This window comes from Lutjanus erythropterus, chromosome 14, assembly GCF_056507025.1.
Source record: "Lutjanus erythropterus isolate fLutEry1 chromosome 14, fLutEry1.hap2, whole genome shotgun sequence".
Taxonomy (NCBI): domain Eukaryota; kingdom Metazoa; phylum Chordata; class Actinopteri; order Lutjaniformes; family Lutjanidae; genus Lutjanus; species Lutjanus erythropterus.
The window spans coordinates 7,097,325-7,118,352 of NC_139330.1; the positions used below are offsets into that span (position 1 = coordinate 7,097,325).

Genomic DNA, 21,028 nt, shown 5'->3' on the forward strand with positions numbered 1-21,028 from the left:
CCGCCTCCTAGCCAACGCTCACTTACAAATTCAACTCTTTAAGTCCGGATCAGTCACTGCTCACGTCAGTTCCAACAACCAGACACTGAGGAAAAAAAATACCGCCCTGTTCAGACAGAAACACGTCGATTGTCCAATGAATTGTAGGTCAACGTCCTGTGATTCTGGTGGCTCAAACACATCCAATAAATCAGGGGACCTATGTCTCAGGTTGTTTTCAGGTCATTGAGACCTAATTTTATATACTTAGGAATCACATTTGGTTAATAACGTGTTTCTGTGGTGCGACAAACGCATAATATTTAGTTCACCTATTCTTAAGAGGTGGGACACACCATGAAAATTTTTAAAATTATTAATACCAACATTGTAATTCCAATTTCTAGGTTAAAAAATAGTCTTGAAGGATTAATACATATGAAATATATGTGATTTTTGATTTTCTTTCTTTATTATTAACGGGGTTTTTTTAATTTCTAAACTTGCTCCAAATTAAAAATGTGTTGCCTAACCATAACATAGGTATACAAATGTGCTATAACAATCAGCTTTGTTTCAAAATTGATTTTTTGTGAAAATGTTTCCACCAACTTTATAAAAACATGATTTATTCAGGCATTAAAAGGTTTAGCTATACCCCAAGGACCCCTGCCTCACTTCCTGGGTTAAAAAAGGCGAGAATACGGATCAAGCACTGGTGAACTTTCTATTTTTTGACAAATTCATTACATCATATTGTTATCAGATGTATCTCAACCATAACGTATTAACTCTGTAACCCTACTAAATCAAAGCTAAATAAGAATTATGAATTAAAAATGTTTGATTAGCATTAAAAGAAGTTTAAAAAATAAAATGGCTACTCACTACAACTATGCTGTGAAATTAAAAACAGTAACATTTTGTCAACCCTGTAAGACATCAAGTCTGACATTTACATTTAATGAAAAATGTAATCGCAAAGTTGCCGGTTGGCTGTTACAAGGTTTAATAGCCACGACTTTGATCTTTTAAAATATATTTTTCCCAGCACTGAAAAGTAAAAATCAAACCCCCCTTAAAATTCGGTTTTGTCCCAGGTCTCAAGAGTAAGTGATTTATCATTTCTTTACGCAGAGTTTAAAACCCCGTAGTGTTTAAAAATGCCTCTGTTTTTGTCAGCGGTACTTTGACAAATTGGAATTGTAAATCTGTTTGTTCCCTGCAAACTTTTAATCTCTTACCTTGCCACACATGGAAGGCAATTAAGTCTCACCCTCAGCCTGCGCCTATGAATGGAAGGATTTTCAAATGCAGTCTGAAGTGATGAGAAGCACAGAGAACAATTAAGTCCAGACCCAAGGCCCCCCTCTCCATCTAGATGTGCTATCGATCAGTATGTGGTCATAAAACCTCCACTAAATTAATGTCTGCCCCACAGCAAAGACTATCAACTTTCTAGTCTGTCTCTCTTCCTGTTCCTCTGCTCCTCCACTGGCAGGATTAACTCTGGCCACAGTTACTCTCTAACAAATAAAGGTGCCATCAAGAACCGGGAAAGGTTCTTCGGCTTCTCTTCACGGTAGAATGTTTATATATGATTCCACCTGTGAGAAAGTTCTGTCTGTGAGATGGTGGTTCCACTCAGAACCCTGTATGGGCGCCCAAAAACAATCAAAAAGGTTTCTTGGCCTTTTGTTTCTTAGGAGAACCTTTTATGTAGGTTTCACCTTTTAGAAAGTTTTACCTAGAACTGGAACCATCTGTGAAAACCTCCTGTACCCTGAACGGTTCTATAGTGTAATGGTTCCACCCAGAATCCTCTCTGGGTGTTCTATCAAGAATCTTTCTGCCTTCTTAGGGTTCTAACAGGAACCCACCTAGGAGATTATATCAAGAACCTTTTTATATTCCAAAGGCTTTATTTATTTTTGATTTCAAGGTTTTATCTAGAACCCACCCAGGGGATTCTCTCAAGAAACCATTTGTATTCCAAGGGCTTTGTCTAGAACCGACCTAGGGGGTTCTACCACGCACCCTTTATATTCCAAAGGCTTTATCTAGAACCTCCCCAGGGGGTTCAATTAAGAGCCTTTTCATATTCCAAGGGTTTTATCTAGAAACCACCCAGGAGGTTCCACTGAACACTCTTTATATTCCAAAGGCTTTATTTAGAACACACCCGGGGGTACTACCAAGAACCCGTTTATATTCCAAGGGTTTAATCTCAAAGCTACTACCTTTCTTATATTCCTAAGGCTTTGTTCGAAAACCTCCCTAGAGGGTTCTATCGAGTGCTTTTTCATATTCCAAGGCTTTTATCTGGATCCCACCCAGGGAAGTCTACCTAGAACCCTTTTATATTCCGAGGGTTTTATCTAGAACTGAGAACCTTTTTATATTATGGTACAAGGACCCCTTGATGAAAGAGTTGTTCAAGGATTTCAACAATCTTTGAATAACTCTTTCATCCAAAAATGGTGCTTTGGATGAAACGGGTCTTAATGGAATCCTTAGTCTTACAGAGAACTCATCACAAAGCTTTCCTCAAAAAAGCTTTCCTCAGAAGCAGCTAGTTCTGGGCAGAACCTTTTGGAACCCTTATTTCTCAGAGCGCTCTCTATCAGTATAGCTCTCATACTGCACATTAGAGTGATATTCCCATTGGGCGGCATCACAATAGGTGCTTCCAATGTACATCTGCTGCCTCTGTCAAATACCATTCACAGGAGATGATTCACACCAGCAGCTTGCATTATGATATTTTTTGACAAGGGCATCTGCCAAAACATCAGTGGCGAACTGTGTGATGCTCAGGGACGCACACTCCCAGAGCAGAGTATCCCTCTCCTTCTGTGATCACTGAAGGGGATTTGACACCAGAGCTGCGGGCTCCCAGGGTGGCAGCTGTCTAACACCGTATCCTGATTAATATCTACATTCAGAACGATTCACACGCTCTGCCAAGCGCTCGCCACATCTCAGACGGTGTTACTGTGGAGAAAGAACTGGATCCACTGCTGCTGATAACGGACTACTTTCTCATATTACTGTTCAGCCAACTCCTTTTTAATGACACCAGTAATATATCATTTTTCAAGCAACACCTTGACAGTCTGTTCTGTCTGGCAGCTCAAAAGCAGAGGGCGGACGCACGTGCTTTTGATATCTCTGTTTCTCTCAACTCTCAGGCTTTGCGGCACATATGTACAGTAGGATAATGTTGGTGCATAAGTGATCCCAGGAGGTGAGCATTGAAACAGACTATTATGTGAGCCGTCTATGGCCCAAGGTCAGCTCTAGATCATCCTGTATATCACTGGAGTCTCGTCCCACAGCGGTCCCTATCAGCCGATGACTGACATCAATCGGGTAAACTAACTTATTGCCATGCTTTATTTCTCTTACCTCCGGAAACCATGGAAAAGCAGCGGTACCGGCCGAGCTTATCACCCGGCAGGACTCAGATTAGATCATACTGCAGCAAATTGAATCCCCCCCTCCCAGTTCAGGAAACCACTGAGGGATACACAGGCCCATGATGCTGCAACACATCTGACTGTAATATAAGTCTGGTTCATATACTCAGCAGCAGGGCTCTGACAGCCCAATATCACTGTGACTGCACTCTGACAAATAAAGGTTCTAAATAGAACCAGAGAGGGTTCTGACGCTCTCCCCCCCTTTTGTTTCACAGAATTCTACCTAGAACCCAACATAAAGGGTTATACCCAGAACTATCATGTGAAAATCCCCTATGAGAGGTTCTACAGAGAACCCCTCTATGATGTAATGGTTCTACCCTGAACCCTCTCTGGGAATTCTGTAAAGAACCTTTCCACCTTTTAAGAGGACTACCAAGAACCCACCAAGGGGTTTCTGCCAAGAACCCTTTAATATCCCAACGGTCTTATCTAGAACTCACCCAGGGGGTTCTCCCAAGAACCTTTCATATTCCAAAGGCTTTATCTAGAACCCAAGCGGGAAGTCCTATCAAGAATCCTTTCACAATATCAGAATCCTTTTATATTCCCATCTAGAACCCATCCAGGGGGTTCAACTGAGGATCTATTAATATTTCAAGGGATTTATTTCGAACCCACCTTGGGGGTTCTACCAAGAACTGTTTTAGATTTCAAAGGTTTCATCAAGAACCCGTCCAGGGCGTTCTAACGTGAATCTTTTGATATTCCATCGGTTTTACCCAGAACCTACTTGGGAGGTTCTGCTGAGAACAACCACCCAGGGGGTTCTACCAAGAAAACCTTCAATATTATGGAACAAACAACCCTTGACAAAAGAGTTCTTTAAGGATTTTAAATAATACTCAAAGAACTTCTTCTTTCACAAAAAGGTTTCTTTGGAATAAAAGGGTTCTTGATAGAACGTTTAGTCTTACAAAGAAGCCTTGATGAACCTTTTCTTTAAAAAAAAAAAAAAAAAGGATTCTTCAGAAGCAAATGGTTCTGAGTGGAACCTCAGGAGGAACCTTTTTGATACACTTGTCTCTCAGAGTGTGCGATCGCAGGCGCACATTAATGCATCCATCTTTGTGATGCCTGTTGGGAAAATTGCTAAGCCAAATAAAATGTTCCGAGTGCTTCAGCTTCCATGTGATCTCATCTCACAGAAAAATTGTATAAATCCTGACATTTAGCTCAAAAGAGTCCTACATTTTCCAGGAAAAAAAAATAGTTCACTTGAGCGCCAGGATGAAGTGCTGGCCAATCATCTGGAGAAAATATAGTTGTGAGCTGCGCTGGTGTGAAAATAGCCTGGTGAATGGTTTAACGAGATGGCGGCTGATGCTGATTTTCAAGTACCAACCTCCGGTTTTTTATGGTGAAAGTTAATGGAACAGGTTGTTGCCGAGCTGCATGGGGTCAGACGGAACGAATGTCTCTTACCTGCCTGTTTCATTTCATCGGCGTCATGCAGGCCGCTGATGGAGGGCAGCTGCTGCACGGTGACCCACATCCAAGGTTACATCCCGCAACTGCCTTTGTTCATCATCATTTGATTTTTCCTCTCCTGAGCGTTCATCCTTTTTCCTGCTTCACCTCCGTATTTATTCAAAATAGTCCAATTCTAGTCTCCAAATCTGATTGATTTGATAACATATTGTGGTTGGAATAAAAAACAAAACAGAGGCAAAAATATCATGTCAGTTTAAAATATGTAATGGGCTTATTTGTCATGTGTCTTTTGAGTTCAAAATTGAAGAGTAGGGGTATTAATACTGTTGCATTCTGTTAAAGGAATAGTTCGTGAGTTTTGATAACTACACTTAATCACCATCTGTCTGAGAGTGTATTAATAAGTCATAAGAGGCTATACTTTGTATCAAATTAGACACAAACTAGAAATAATCTGTTCTTTATTAGATATTAAACAAACAAAACTATACCCTAATTAGACACCAGTCACCAACAGTACACTGATAAGATTTAACAAGCTGTACCTTGTATCAAATTAGACAGAAAGTAGAAATAATATCTTTTATTAGACAGTATTAGCCTCTTATTAGACTTTATTAAGGGGTAATCAGCACCATGTTACAACAGAACTGTACTGTAAACTAAAGAGAAATCACATATCTGCTACTTCCCTATTTAAACATGTGAATCAGATCTACCACGTAAAGGCCAAAAGTATACATGTACAGAAAAGTTTGTAAAAAATTATTTACATAAAATTTATATCATAGTATAGTTCTGTTGTAATATGTTTTTAATAAGGGTCTAGTAAAGGGTCTAATGCTGTCTAATAAATAACATATTAGCTCTATTTTTGCCTGATTTGATGCACAGTTTGTTACATCTTATTAGTGTACTGTAAAGTATTAAGTGTAACCCAAAATTTATTCTCATGTTTATATATTAAATATGAATCAGGAGCAGCTGGTTAGCCTGTGTTAGCTGGAAACAGAGGAAACAGCTAGTCTGGCTCTGTCCAACAGTTACAAAACCCACCTATCAGCACCTCTAATGCTCAATAATTATAATGCAATATCTTGTTTATGAAATCAGTACACAAACAGAAGAGCACAAAGAGAAGTTCTTCATTCTAGCAGACTAGCCAGTTATTCTCCCCTGTTTCCTGGCTTATCTCAGCTAACCAGCTGCCAGCTGGAGCTTCATACGTAACATACAGATATGAGAGTCGTATCAATCAATCATCGAACTCTCTGCCAGAAGAACATATTTTCCACAATACTTATAAGGTATTTATGGGTAAGCATGTTGAGTAAACACTTACACATTTTGGAGGTTTATTTAAAAAAAAAAAAGTATTCTGATACAGTTACTAATTACTTGTTAAAAAATATAAGCAGTAACTTAATCCAAGTATCACAATAACAAAGTAACATAACTTGATTACTTTCCATTAGTTTTGGATTATGTCAGTACCAAATAAAGTGAAATTATTGAGCCTGATCTGATAAAATGTTTTATATTTGTTGTTGAGTTTATTTTTTGTTTCTTTGTTAGTGCAATAGATTACAGTTACCTTTTTTGTATCCTAATTAGTAATCTTCTTGCATGTAATCTATATTCCCTTAGCCTGATTCAGTGGAATAATCTCGCTGGAATGTACCACGTTCAACTTAAACTGTTTTAATTGTTGCTGGAGAGCAAATGGAGCAAAATGATGAAGGAAAGCATGAAGACGATTTTCTTCCTCTTGATGTCAGAATGCACAATGATCCTCCTCTGAACTCAGAACTCTCTGATCCCAGCCTCTCGTGTTTTTTTTTTTTTTTTTTTTTTTTGCCTCGGCGCAGACTGCACGCGGTGATGTATCATAACACCGGCTGCATCAGTCGGATGTTTATCTTCGATATGTTTACACCTTTACCTTTTTCCCCATCATTAAATTTATAACAGCAGCCGTGTGAAACGTGATTTGTGTGGAAGATATGAGCTCCTTGTCAAATGCAGCAGCCTCGGAGAGAGTTTCAGTGTACGCACCTTTCTTCACAAATAATCTCTCAGCGCTATTTTATTCTCAGCTGCAGTAGCCCTTCACTGTGGATTGCCCATAGGCAGGTTAAGGTTAATCATATCTAGTTTCCTCCTCTCTCCGCGCTCTCTCATCTTTTCCTATCCTCCAGCATTCTGCAGTGACATTAGCGGCTACTAATGTGTTTGACATTTGTTTTAATAGATTTAATTTATGGGTGGGGAAACAATACATAGAGTAAACCAATAAATCAAACGGCAAATGAATACTCTCTTTAACCCGATGGCAATGACTGGAATGCACCCAGCCAGGAGGGGGGGAAAAAAAACAGAGTAAATTATTGTTTTAAAAGTAGCTGTGAGATTAATGAAACATTAAGAGCACTGTGCTGGCTTAAGAGGTCACTGCCCACATTTAATAGGTTATTCAATCATACCCAGCTGGAACTCTGTGTGTGTTCGTTCCTTCCTTTGCTGAACGCAGTGGCATGCACCTCGCATGCCAACAGACTGCCGCCAGCAGAGACGGTTTAACAAATGAAAAAGCCGTCTGAAGGCTGGATGCCCACTGAATGTGATCAGAGCTCATGCCCATCAAACGCTGATGACCTTCAAGCGTCACGCATGCTCCTTTTTGCGGCACTTATCACCGTTATTCTTGCACACTTTATGCCAATTTATGCAGACAATCTTATGGAATTTTGCCATTTTTGTTTTTCTGCCCTCTTTCAGCGAGGATTATGCCGTCCAAGTCTTCTCTCTACATTCTATTTTAAATGAAGTGTGTTCTGAGAGAAAACAGGATTTCACACCCACTGTCAGTCTTTCTCTTTACTGATCCCACCATATTTATATTTTTCAATTATTTTTATTTTTCCACCACACATCTTTTGGATGTGCTGACATTGATGCTAACACAATGTGTCTGTTTATAAGTCTAAGTAGGGCATGAAAGACTTTGCCTTCCCAAGAACAGAAAAGAATCTCAGCCAAAGGTCAGTTATGGTAATGGATTAAGTAAGTTTGGCCCTGGAAATATTACCCAACATTTCACAGTTAGCCAATCAGCAAAATGGTTTCTAAAAGCACCAGAATGCTTCATTTTTTTTCTTTATTGACTTCTCTATCCGTCAACCGTATAAAAGACCTCCAGTCTTTTTATTAGAGGTGTCACAATTCTGTGAATCCACAATTTATTTTGACTTCATGATTCAATTAAATTTTTGATTTAAACATTTTATTTTTGCACTGATGACTGAACAGTTGTTAGACTATCAAGTCTTATTTTGTACAGATCAGTAATTTAGGGTTGCAACTAACAATTATTCATCATTAATTAATCTGTCGATCAGTTTCTTTATTAATTGATTTGTTGTTTGTCCATAAAATGGCGAATATGTAAATACCAAGATGACGTCCTCAGGAAGCAGGATGTAACAAGAAAATATTCACATTTTAATCAATAAATCAATAAATTTTGACTTTTTTCTTTTAAAAAGTATTCAGAGTAATCGATTATCAAAATAGATGAAAATTAATTTAATAAACCATTGATAAAAAATAAATCTGGCCACTCACTGGTCTGACCAGGCAAGTGGTAAAAAAAAATAAACTATTGAACTATTTTTGAAAAAATGGCAGGAAGTGCTGTTAGTTTTCAGCCTCTCATATGTGGAGATTTCCTGTTTTTCTTTGTTTTATAGACTGACACAACAAAACATTAAAGACATCACATCTGACTATGAATGATTTTTCATTATTTTCTGACATTTTATAGATGTTGCAGCTCTAGATTAAACATGACTATGAACTTTAGCTGTTTCTTGTTGTTTGATAGATAATTTTGTTCAGGGCAACTAAAAATTGGCTTTGGGCAAGTAGATTTGTGTTTAATTTAAATCATTGGACCCTGTGTTCGCCTTTAAATTGCTTCTAATCTCCTCAATGTGGTTGTACTTAAACCACACCCTTAATAAATTGCAGTTCTTTTTTACTTCAGTAAGTCATTAGTGATCACTGTTTCTTTGAGGCATTAGTTTGACTGAAAAAAATATTTTTGGGAAGATATATTGGAAAATCTAACAAAAAGAGTGCCTTCACACTTTGAAGACACAGTTCACAGAACATTTTGTGTCAAAATGTTTGAATAACACACAGCGGGAGTCTGCAGCTACTTGCAGCAAAAGTCTATTCAGCCTTCGTGTCATCCTGTCAACACAATGAAAAGCTCCTGCGTAGCTATAGGTCGACCGTATGCATCACAAATAGAGACCCTGAGAACATATAACCTGACTCTTTAACGTTCTAATCAAGTGATGAACTCCAGACTTTTGGCGTTCGAGTCGACTAAGCTTAACCCTCTTCTTTCATCTCGCCTCTTCTTAGTGGAACCCCTGTGGGTGAAGGCTTTAACTGCCCCACTCCTTTTACTGGGCTCATGCAGACACCTTTTAATAATTCTCACTTGGACCTCGTTTCACGCTCGCTCGGCTCTCTGTTCATCGTCCACCATCAGCGTGAGCCGAGCCACTCCAGACTCACACATGCATGCTCTCATCAGGCATACAGCCAGCATGTCACAAGTACAGGATGGCTTGCATCACTTCTCGAGGACACACGGATAATTAAAGAGGGAAGAGGGATTTAATAAGTGTTTTGGCTGTGCTGCGGTTGATACAGTGACCTGTCTGCAGACTGATCCCCAACTCTGTGACGGCTCTGACAGCTTGTGATTATGGTTGGATATGTGAAGTAAGAAGATGGTATAACACTAATCTGGCTGAATAACAGCAATGTGTCACTGAGCATGCCAACTAAGCCTGGGTCGCTCTGCAGGCGCCCCGCAGCCACACCTCCTCGAGCTCTCGATGATGTATGACGCACTGCTCGTGTTTATCAACTGTTGCAGGTTGCAGAGAGTCAAGCTCACACAAAATCATTACCTTCTTACCAAAAATGAGTTCATTCTCTTTGGATTACTTTTTACTTAAAAACTCAGCTGAGTGCGTCCATTTAGGAAAAAGCTGTCGTCAGCTGGGGCTCTTCCATTGTCACACTGTGACACCGCTTCCTAACTGGGAGCAAGCAAACAGCTGATTGCTTCAGTCCTTCTCAATGAGGATTTGCTAACCTGCTGAACAGGCTTGATTTTAGCAACGTTTCGCACACTCAGTTCACTTCCAATCTGTTTTAAATGATCAAAATCAATGCTTGAAGTTTCTGTTTTCCATCATCAAAGCGGTCAATAGAGAAGAGGAGAGCCTTATTAACAAAGTTGAGAAGCAGCACCTTTTATATGAGCCACAGCAGCCTCTTTATGGGAAAATCCTCAAAAACGATATTCCCATTTTCAAGCTATAACAACTTAAAGGGACAGTTCTCCCCAAAACCATCTAGGCATCTAGATTTCTTCGGTTTAAGCTGCAGAGTTTTAGAGATGTCAGCTGTAGAAATTTCTGCTTTCTCTCCAATACAATGAAACCAGATGGCTGATGAAAACCCAAGCAGCAATGTCTCTTTCCAGATATCATTCGCAGACCTGGATGTGAGCACTTTCATGTAGGAACCACTTTCTCTCTGCAGCAGAAATGCAAATCCTGGCCGTGCTAGGCTGACGTACATGTGTATGTAAAAACAGAACATGTGTGCTCTACAAAACTGTTCTCGACCCATTACCACCACCAGTTAACGAAAGGTCAAACCCGCTCTGTCTTTTCAATATATCTTAAGTAGTCCTGGTTGCTTCATTACCCCTCAACAAGCCTCACGTGCACCTGAAGTAACCCCTCGGCTCCACTCTCTGTGTTTTCCGTCATCCGTGGCCCCCGTCAACCTGCTCACCCTTTTACAAATTACCAAACAAATGAACCCTCTTGCTGGAGACAAATGAGGAAAAATAGTCTTTGAAGAGGACCATTTATTCAAATCTCGCCTGACAGTGTGGAATCTCTGATCCCATTCCTCTCCTTGAGAGCACGTGGCAAAAAAGAAGTCGGGCAAGAAAAGACAGGGAATCACATCAGGCTTTTAAATGACAAGTTCCATTGCACCGGCGCTAATATCTCCGAGAGGCGAGCTCATGTGTCCATACTGAAGAACCCAGGTAGAATTAAGAGAGAACGTGCTGTCACATTGAAGCCAAACAAATCTCAGTGTTCATGTCATTGCACTCTTCAATCTTCTCTGTATGGCAAATGCATTTCCAGACCAAGCTATTTCATTTTCTCCACTAACATTTACGGATCAGGGTCATATATAAGATCATCTGTGCTCCTCTGTTTACGGTTTTCCTCGTGCGTCTCTTCCAAAGGCTTGGTGAAAGCAAATGATTTGTGACTAAATGACTGAAACATTAACTGTTGTCCTTGTGAATAACACAGCAAGGACTTTATGATGGTCTGGATGTGATACTGTAATTTAAGTCTCACTCTGGGATGAGACGGAGAGGAGAAAGTTATTCTGGCAGCTTTTACACAACTGCAATCCTTCAAAAGTTAACCCCCCAGAGTTTACCTCTATCGCTTCACAAGTGCACCCCCGCTATGCTGCCATGAAGCTAGGCGCCACTTTAAGGTCATTTTCCCCATGTCTAATTTTACCCTTGGGTACGCTCGAGTAGAGCGTATAAGAGCAGCCATCATTTTAAACACTTGTTTCAGGCGCTATTTCTTTCTCAGTTTATGTGCCTTCATTCTGAGGTGATGGAGTGCTAATGAACAGACAGGCAGATGCATTTTGACTGAAGTCTTATGGCGCTCTCTCGAAGGCCTCGTCTCAGCCACATCACTTTGCCTGAACCCAACCTGAAGGAAAGCGGGGCGGGGTGCACCGCCTGACTCATGGGTAACAAATGAGCCGCATCATCAGGTGTATCGGTTCATCTAAGGGACTAGAATGATCCCTGTGTGCCATCAGGTTGATGTTTGACAGACACTGCTGAGACTAAATGCAAGCTAATGAGCTGTAATGAATGCTAATCTTTCTGGACAAAACATGGCTGTGTCAGCACCGCTCTAAATGCACTGTTAATCCTTTAAGTAGTGGTCACTGCTCAGCTTTCTTTGTTAAGATATTAAAAATGGAATTTGCAGAAAAAGATTAGAAATCTTTCAGTCGCACTTTGTTTTACAGTACACCAACGAGATGAAACAAGCTGTATCTGTAGCTTTGTATCAAATTAGACAAAACTAGAGATCATATGTTCTTTATTAGACATTAAATAAACACACAGCACAGCTACCGGAATACTTCTATGGAATTCTGAACTTCTTAAATATGTTTTTACAAATCAACTGTATAATACAAGCAGAACCAAATGAACTGTATCAGTGCTATATTTCCAAATAATGCAATGCAGTTGGAAATTCAAACAACTTGGCAGAACCACTTTAGTTTAATTTCTCTCCAAATAGCTTGTAAACCATATGGACGACATTAAACTAGCTTCAAAAGTTCCTAATCGCTCACTTGGGAGAGAAATTGGTTAAAATCACCAAATGTTGATATTTAGATTTGAATGTAAGTATGTAGATTTAATCATCTGTGTACATAGGTGCAGGTTTACGCCTTTAGCTACATGCATGCCAGTTTTTTTAAGCTATATATAGATATACGTGTTTGTATATTACCTGCACAGTAGGCACTTTGGTGTGCATGCATGATATACTTAAAAATTTATCTGTATATGTACACAGTTTTTGCTCTGTCAGCATGAACTAATAAAAAGTTGCTCACAAAAAATACATAACTATACTCTAATTTGACACCACACACCAAGCAGTACACAAAATGACACATTACACCTAAACTTTTGGACCCTTTACCTAAAGTGTATTAACGTGATTTATTAGTATAAGATACTGTATATAATTTCACTTTGGTTTACCGTACAGTTCTGTTGTAATGTGTCTGTAATTGCACTCTAATTAAATCTAATAAGGGTGGAAAACAATACACTTTATTTTACAGAAAAGTTGTGTTGTAACATGCCCATAATTGAAAGTCTCATAAAGGTTCTTGTACGGTCTAATAAAGAACACATTATTTCTAGTTTCCATCTAATTTGATACAAAGGACAGGTTGTTAGGTCTTATCAGTGTACTGTACAATAAAGTGCGACCGATATTTCTGTGTAAATGAAAAGTTCAGTGCCTCAGGATCAAAGGAACTACTTATTTTACTATTCCACTAATGAAAGAAAAAATTGTGGTCAGTTAACGGAGGGTTTCCCAGTGAGAAAGTCTCTGTGTGAACGCAGCCTGCGGGGAGCCAATCAACAGATTCAGGCGGGGGGAAATAACAAAGCCCAGTGCTGGAGGTGTTAGATCACAGAAGGAGGAAGAACACACCATGGTTCTGTTACCAGATGATTCACTCCTGATATAGCAGGCTGAGCTCTTCTAACTCACCTTGCTGTAGGAGCCAGCTGAGGTCCCCGTATACAACCCTGGAGTGCCACATCGAGAGCTCTCTACTCCATCAACCCGCTATGTTATCTACACTTTCAACTTTTTGACCCCGAACAAAGGATAGATAGCAAATATGAAAGTAACTCACCATTAATGCCTGCACAATGGCTTGCTGGGGAAGAGCCGTGTCAACCAGTGGCTTTTGCCCACAAGGCGAGAGCATTCTTCACACCTGTCTGCAAGGATAAGTGGGCTTGTCACAAGCAGAGCTAATCTGTTGCAACGCTCAGTCACACTCAATCCCCCAGTGGTGCTCTCCGCTTGTCCTTGAATGTCTGCTGGCATTGGAAGCATACTTGGGCCGCTGATCAGTCTAACCGTGGTGGAAAACATGTCAATGAACGGCAGCAGCGTCTCCTCTTCTGGCAGACAGCCTAGAGAACTTTTGCCCTTTGCAGTTTACACTTTTTCATGGCCTTTTGTCTGCCATGAACAAGATCTACCTTAAAATAGACACACCGTTTGATCAGTGTGGGTCATTAGCTAATATTACGCCATTCAAAACAATGTTTGCGCGAACATTAAGCTGTCACTCAAGAAGAGAAATGAATGCAATCAACAAAAGTGCTTTGTCTCTAAAGCCATCAACACCGAGTGAGACGAGAGAGAGAAACAGTGAAGAGGCTATCAGAGACATAAGGAGCGCTGTATTATAACTTGGACAGCATTCAGAGTATGAACAGGGAATGCTGATGTGCAATCACTTCCGTGTTCACTGGTGAAAATGATCCCCAAAAGTGTTGCATTCTTTCAGTGTTATTGGACATTTAAAGTTCGTTGTTGTGCAAACACAAGACAATTACAATAGTAACGGCAATTATTGTGAAATGTGAGGAACAATCCAGAGAGGGAGGATGCGTAATGTTTTGCAAATTGTTTCTTAGTAAGTTTTATCTCCTTAACTCCTCCTTGGTCAGTCAGTGTGTATTGCAATAACAAAACCGATTGAAGCTTGCAGATTGGGAATTTGAAATTAATAATTTATAGTGGCTGTGACAAGAATCCTCATGTGTTGGTTGTTAACTTACAGGTGAAATGAGTGGTTGATAAAGACATTTCAGTTCTTGTTTTTTAGCTGCATCATTGTACAAAGAGCAATGCAGCAGCGTGACGGACTCTAAACTTGACAAAACATGTTGCAAAATCACTACAAACCACAAAACTAACTGAGGGAAGCAGAAAAAAGTGATAGAAACGGAGCGCAGGTGATGCGCTGTCAGCCACTTCACCCCAGCACATCGCTTAGCATGCAGGGCAGTTGATGCTTGTTTGTTTGCTTAGTTTTCCAACTGTCTGACAATACCTTTTTTTTAAGAGTAAGATGCGTTTTGTTTAACCGAAACAACTGCTTAATTGCGCTCACCAAAACAAACCTTGTAACTTTAACATCATCATCGCCTGCTTCCCTCAGACTCATCAGAAACAAAATAAAACTCTCCAAAACATCTTGTTTCTTCTGTTCCAACAGTCACTGAGTCTGGTCTGGTTTGGTTGAAATAAACCTTTAGTTCACAGTGTGAAGGAGCGTGGAGCGTGCAGGGCAGGTGACTCTGGGCAGCAGCTGCAGCCTGGAGAGAAAAGCTGCACAGTGCACTGATTTTATTACTGAACTATGGGAGGGTGCACAATTTTTCTTTCTCTGACTGTGTGAAAATCTGGTGTTTTAACATCACAGGTGATGAAGACAGCCTTACTGGTAAAACATTCTCATGTGAGCTCATGTGAATGTTCGTATTGAACGGCCAAATCTGATTCGACCAGAAAAAATCGGGGACAGCCCCAACTTGCAGTGCAGTTTTAGGTTTTCAGATGTTTTTCTGGTATTCTGCTGATAATACATCCCACCATTCCAGACAGGCATTGGTTTCCATTATTTTTCTGTGTAATGAGAGTTAAAGGGCAGACTCTTTAGACTGGAGTTGCTCTATTCATCACAGTTAACATCAAGTCTCCATTAGTGTTTGTGAAAGAGGCTTCATCTTTGCAGCACTTAAAGTGGTGTAGACCTACAATACTGCTTTTCCAAGCAGTGATAGTGTAACGAAAACAACCTAAAGCAGTACTGATGTCCACTGTGATAGATTCAGTCACTTTTTTGTGTCTGCTAATGTTGTAACATTGCAAAGAAATCAATGGAAGCCAGTGGATGACTGGAAAAATCCAACATCTAAAACAAATCAGCACAGCTTGTAGGATGGTTAGCTCTGATGTAAAGTATATTTGATTCATAGTAAATAGGAAAAAAAAAAACATGCAAAACCATTACAACAGGCCTTTCGCTTGGAATTACAGTAGCCGGTTATATTTGCTATAATCTTAAGGACAAGCACACCTTCACCAAAAAATCCCAAAGAAATGTCCTGAGTTTATTTTGTGCTTGTTTGACATTGAGAAATTGCCCAAAAAAAAAAAAAAACACAGGATGGGGATGTGCTGTATCATCTTATTAATTCTGCCTGTCCTTCACGGATCAGGAAGAAACAACCTTTTATACAAGGAGAACAAGAACTGCCCTCTTTGCTCACGCTCAGAGAAGTTAGTCTGTCATAAAATAAGGATTTGATAAGATGAGACAAGGTGGTTATGATGAACTTCAATAGCAGCAAAATTTTGTTTTCCATGTCTTTTCTTTTTGATGTAAGATAGAATAGAGAGTTGCTCTCCACTCTGGATACTGATACTGAGTTGCAGCTGAGGAAGAAGAGTTGCTCGTGTGGAAATGTTACTCTGACTGGCCAAGATCAAAGGTTTGAAATAATGAAGAGACAATGTCATGGTTTTTGTTTTAGAGTGAACTTTTCTTTTTTTTTTTTTTTTTCTTTTTTTTTTAAGCTGGTTTGATATCAAAGCTGAAGAATGCAATTATTTTCTAAAACCAAAATACTCTGCCAAAAAAAAAGTAGCGAGAAAGTGGGACAGCAAAAAGTGGGACTAGAGGAACAGCAGTGTGTCAGATTTAAATCAAATACTCACTGAAATATGAAAATGTTGACACCTGTCATTGTAGAATCAAGTTACTTTGACGGCTGATGACTCGCTCACATTAATATTCATGAATATCTCAAATGAAAATTATAGTTACTATTAATGTATATGCAATTAGGTTCTGTTCACGAGTTCTTATACATTCTCTCAACCCCAAGTTTCAATATGTAATGAGTGTTCATTAAATCGGTGGTCTGTATGCTGCAGAGTATAGCGTCTCCAACTGACTTAACTCTTCACAAAACCTTTAATTGTGTAGAAAATACACAGTTTGAAAAGCAAAAGAAGGAAATAGTGAAAGAATAAACACTTGTTAATGTTCTAAATGTCATGTACTGCTCTGGACAGGGTCAGCAGAAAAACATATTTTAGCCACTCTAACAAAGGTTCAAGTGTAGACTTGCCGAACTGTCCTTTTAAAACACAGAGGTCACGTGATAATGCAAACAAAGTAACCGATCAAGGCGGCAGTAGAGAAACAGCTCTCATGTTCAGTTACTAATTTCACCTATGTAGTTTGGTTGGTTAGGAGAGAATGACATTTGGTCTGTATAATTATGATTTTCCCGTCAGCTGCCTGATGGCGAAGTAAAGCAGCATAAATATTGTAACAATAGTGTACACGTAAACTGATATTGATTTTTTTAGGTGAACCTTGGATCCAAACTGTCCCTTTAACCCACTTAATTTCACCGTGCAATACACACTTGAGGAGAACAGCAGCAGATATTATCAGTGCAAACTTAACTGCTTATTAACAATAACAGAACTGTCTGCTTAAAGCTAATATAGCCGTCTTGCTAGCTTGCATGCACTTAATTTGAAATCTAGTAAAACTCTAAATGCATTAAAATTTAACACATATATAACTGAAAGGCTGACAAACCTTATGCCTTTATGATCAAGGTACTAAACAAACCTTTTTCCTTTGTTTAGAAGATACTTTTATGACGCTAACACTCTCTAGCCATTTTGAATAGATTTAAAGGATATATAATATATTTGAATGGACATATAATATCATAGCCTGAAGTAAACAGATGTGAGATGAAGACACATGAAAAATGATGTCTCAAAGTATACTAGACCATACTGAAGGTAATTTACAGGGCATAAGAAAGTGATCCTTGAGATTCTCATTGCCACAGTGCATTCAGAGCTTCACTCCATTAAAGTGTTTCAGCACTCTGTGACCAAGGACGAGGAGCATCAGAAAGGAAGAATACTGTAAAATCTTGCTAGATACCTTTAACATTAACTGTCCAGTAAACACAGTGGGAATGATTCAGACCTACATGTCAACACAGCTATTTATGTTGCTGTTGTTACTGTTCGTTTGCCCAGTGTAAATGCAAATCGAAGCGCAACATCTTCACGTCAACATAACTATGATCTGAACCCAGCTGTAAATCCCTCTTTTTTTTTCTTTTTTTTTTGCCCCAATCCAGTGGAACCAGAGTGCTTTCATTTCCAAATGTTAGCGTTGAGTGTTTGGATTTCACAAATGCAACAAAGAGGGCTTAAGCAGAAATGATGACTGCTACAAAAACACACAGAGAGATGTGCCAGGAGGACTGAATAATATCAGGGGGCTGACGTGTTTTCAGAATATGCTCCGTTGAATGGCACCATCTCAGAACAGAAGTGGGGACAGCCTTTGGCAAAATCTGCTGAGTCAATTGAAGAATTGTTTCTCTCTGAAAGATTTATCTTCACAGACTATGTGATGCAGTCATGCTGCATGGATATATAGTAAATGTTGGAAAATGCGGTCTGTTCATTCATGACTGTGCGGTAAGACATGTTAAGAGCTGTGAGCTTTAAGTGTGTTTCTTAATGAATCATTAACACTTTGGTCTCCTCGTCGGCTTCGCCGCTGAATTGAGAAAATCCCTCAATCCTACAGCGTCTCACCTCTCTCCTGTCTCCCATATATGAACAGGCACAGTTCAGTGAATGTCATCGGAATAATGTTCTGCAGGAATTAAAATGCTGATAGGCAGTAGATTACACAGGTAAAATGGCATGTACTTAAGGCAAAGTCTACAAAAATGTCTAGCTCCTACATTTATTGAAAGCTCTAATAGATACTTTAATTTCTTCGGGGTGCTGCAGAAATGACTGTGTGACATTTCAATATAATTTCAAGAGTAATTTTTTTGATTCTGTGACTGTCAAAGGATGTAAAATATAGTCTTTAAGAGTTTTATAAGAAAATCCACATGGAGACATTTGTGTCTCACTTAGCTGTGAGGGTGATATTTGACAGTTTTAGCTTGCATACCAATTGGCTTTAAGAATCAGATACTACTTTTGTATTAATCTACAAACCCTGAGTCCAAAAACATTGGTTTATTTAATGCAAATAAAAACAAAATGCAGTGATTTGCAATGCATTTGTCAAAGGGAGACAGGTCTGGACTGCAGGCAGGCCAAAGCTACAAAGCTGCACTGTAACACTGTTATGCATATTGTGTCTTGGCATCGCCTCCTGGATGGTAGCATATGTCGCTCTAAAACCTGTACGCACCTTTCAGCATTAATGAGGCCTTCACAGATTTGACAGTTACCCATGATGCCATGGGCGCTTAACCACCCCTCATTCTATCACAGATGGTGGCTTTTGAACTCGACAACCCTCTGAGCAGGCCGCTCTCCACAGGAGCCCGGTGGGCAGAGTGGGGTCATCAGGGAGATTCAGCTCACCTGACTGAAGGAGTTTAAAAGCTGAGGCAGACAGCCAGTCTTCCTCTCTCTCCTGGCTCCCACCCTGTTTGATTTTCTTGCATTTAGTTTGTCTTTAATTTTCTGAAATGTTGACTCGTCAGACCACAGCACACTTCCCCACTTGGCGTCAGTCCATCTCAGATGAGCTCGAGTCGGTGGCGTCTCTGGATGTTGTTGATACATGGCTTCCACTTTGCATAGTAGAGCCTAAAGTTTGCAGTTGTGTATGTAACAACAAATATTCTCGTGAACACCTGAGCCTTCTGAGGACGCCCTCTGAGTTATGACACCATCAGTTGTTACCAGTTCTGCTGTTTACCTGTTGAATGTTCCAAACAAATGTTTTTTTGAGCATCTCACAAGTTTCCCAGTGTTTTGTTGCTGTGGTCCCAACATTTTTGGAACATATTACAGGCGCAAAAACCTCATCCTCACCATTGAATGCCATGTTATTCAGCATGATTAATGATATGATGTTGTTGTTTGTTGTCTCTTCACTGTGTGACTGCATGTTCTTCTGTCAGACAGGAAAGCCCATCCTATGAGCCAGAATCTACTTGCAGCTTCAGAAAGCTTGAGGCATGATGTCTGTGCTATCATTCAACATTAAACTGCAATATTGATCCACACATGCAGAGAAGAAATGCATTCATTCGCCACCATAAATCTACTTATAGTAATAATGATAAAATGGAAAAGACGGCAAGCTTAGTCCATTTGTGGTAATAAAATCTCTGTCTGTCTTGCAGCCAATCCCACCGGCGCTGGACCGAAGGGTTACCCAGACACATCGGAGGTCTTCCGGGAGTCCAGCAGCACGACGGGGATGGTGGTCGGCATCGTGGCAGCAGCGGCGCTGTGCATTCTCATCCTGCTGTACGCCATGTACAAATACCGGAACAGAGACGAGGGCTCGTACCACGTGGACGAGAGTCGCAACTACATCAGCAACTCGGCGCAGTCCAACGGCACCGTCGTCAAAGAGAAGCCAGTGAACACTGCAAAAACCTCAAGCAAGAACAAGAAGAACAAGGACAAGGAGTACTACGTGTGATTGTCAAAGCTTTGGTCTGCTGCCAGACCAACTTAAACATTTATCGAAAAGACAAATCAGGACATCAACATGTGTACAGTATAATAACAAAGATGAACATTATTTAGTCATTTTTTCCTATAAGACAATGCTCTGAAAAGTAAATATGAAAAATGAAAAAACAACTTTCTCTAGACTCAAGCACTCAACAGTGGAAACGTTTAACTGTCCAGAACGAGACTGATGGAAAAATGGCTCTGGCAAACATATGAAAATTAACTGAACACATATCTAACACGTCAACCAAACATTAACCCATCTGTGACTTGTTTTCTTGGCCAGGATGATGTGATCTATAACTCCCTTGTTTCTGGGAAACGGAGGAGCACAGATGCACTTTCCAAACGAAGATTCAGCATTACAGACTTTTCATTTACATTGCCTGTGTTTGTGTTGTTGGGACTTTTTCTACAGAAAATGACACAATGCATAAATAAATACACACATAAATACGCCAAACATTTACTGTGGATGACGAGAAAAAAAAAAAATCAGGTGGTGGCGAGTTCAGAGAGAGAAAAAAAAATCCCCGACGGATGACCAAGGAATCAGCCAAAGTACACACTGAAGAGGCAGCGACGGCCGGCAGAGACTAATACCTGAGCTGCCGCAGTTCAAAGATGAGAGAGGGTGGTAGTTTCTCTTGAAAGACTGCGTTTTAAAGGAAGAATACGTCCATTGTGCCAGTAAGAAATCTGGAGGCCTTCGTTTTCACATCGCGTGAACTCAAAGGAGAGAGGTTCCTCAGAATCGTGGGGATGTCTCAAAAAGCGGTCAATTGGGAGCCATGCACGCAAAATTATCTTATTACAGTA

General features: G+C 39.9%; 1 protein-coding gene across 11 annotated transcripts in view; it reads left to right on the top strand.

Annotated features, from left to right (window-relative positions):
- LOC146315126 (neurexin-1a) overlaps nucleotides 1-20,810 on the top strand; it is a 376,350-nt gene extending 355,540 nt beyond the window's left edge. For all 11 annotated transcript variants that reach the window (XM_084736025.1, XM_084736027.1, XM_084736036.1 and 8 more), the window contains one exon: nucleotides 19,870-20,810. In XM_084736025.1, coding sequence (XP_084592151.1) covers nucleotides 19,870-20,174 — 305 coding nt within the window. In that variant the 3' untranslated portion in view covers nucleotides 20,175-20,810. The remainder of the gene's footprint in view (nucleotides 1-19,869) is intronic.
- Nucleotides 20,811-21,028: the final 218 nt, after the last annotated feature.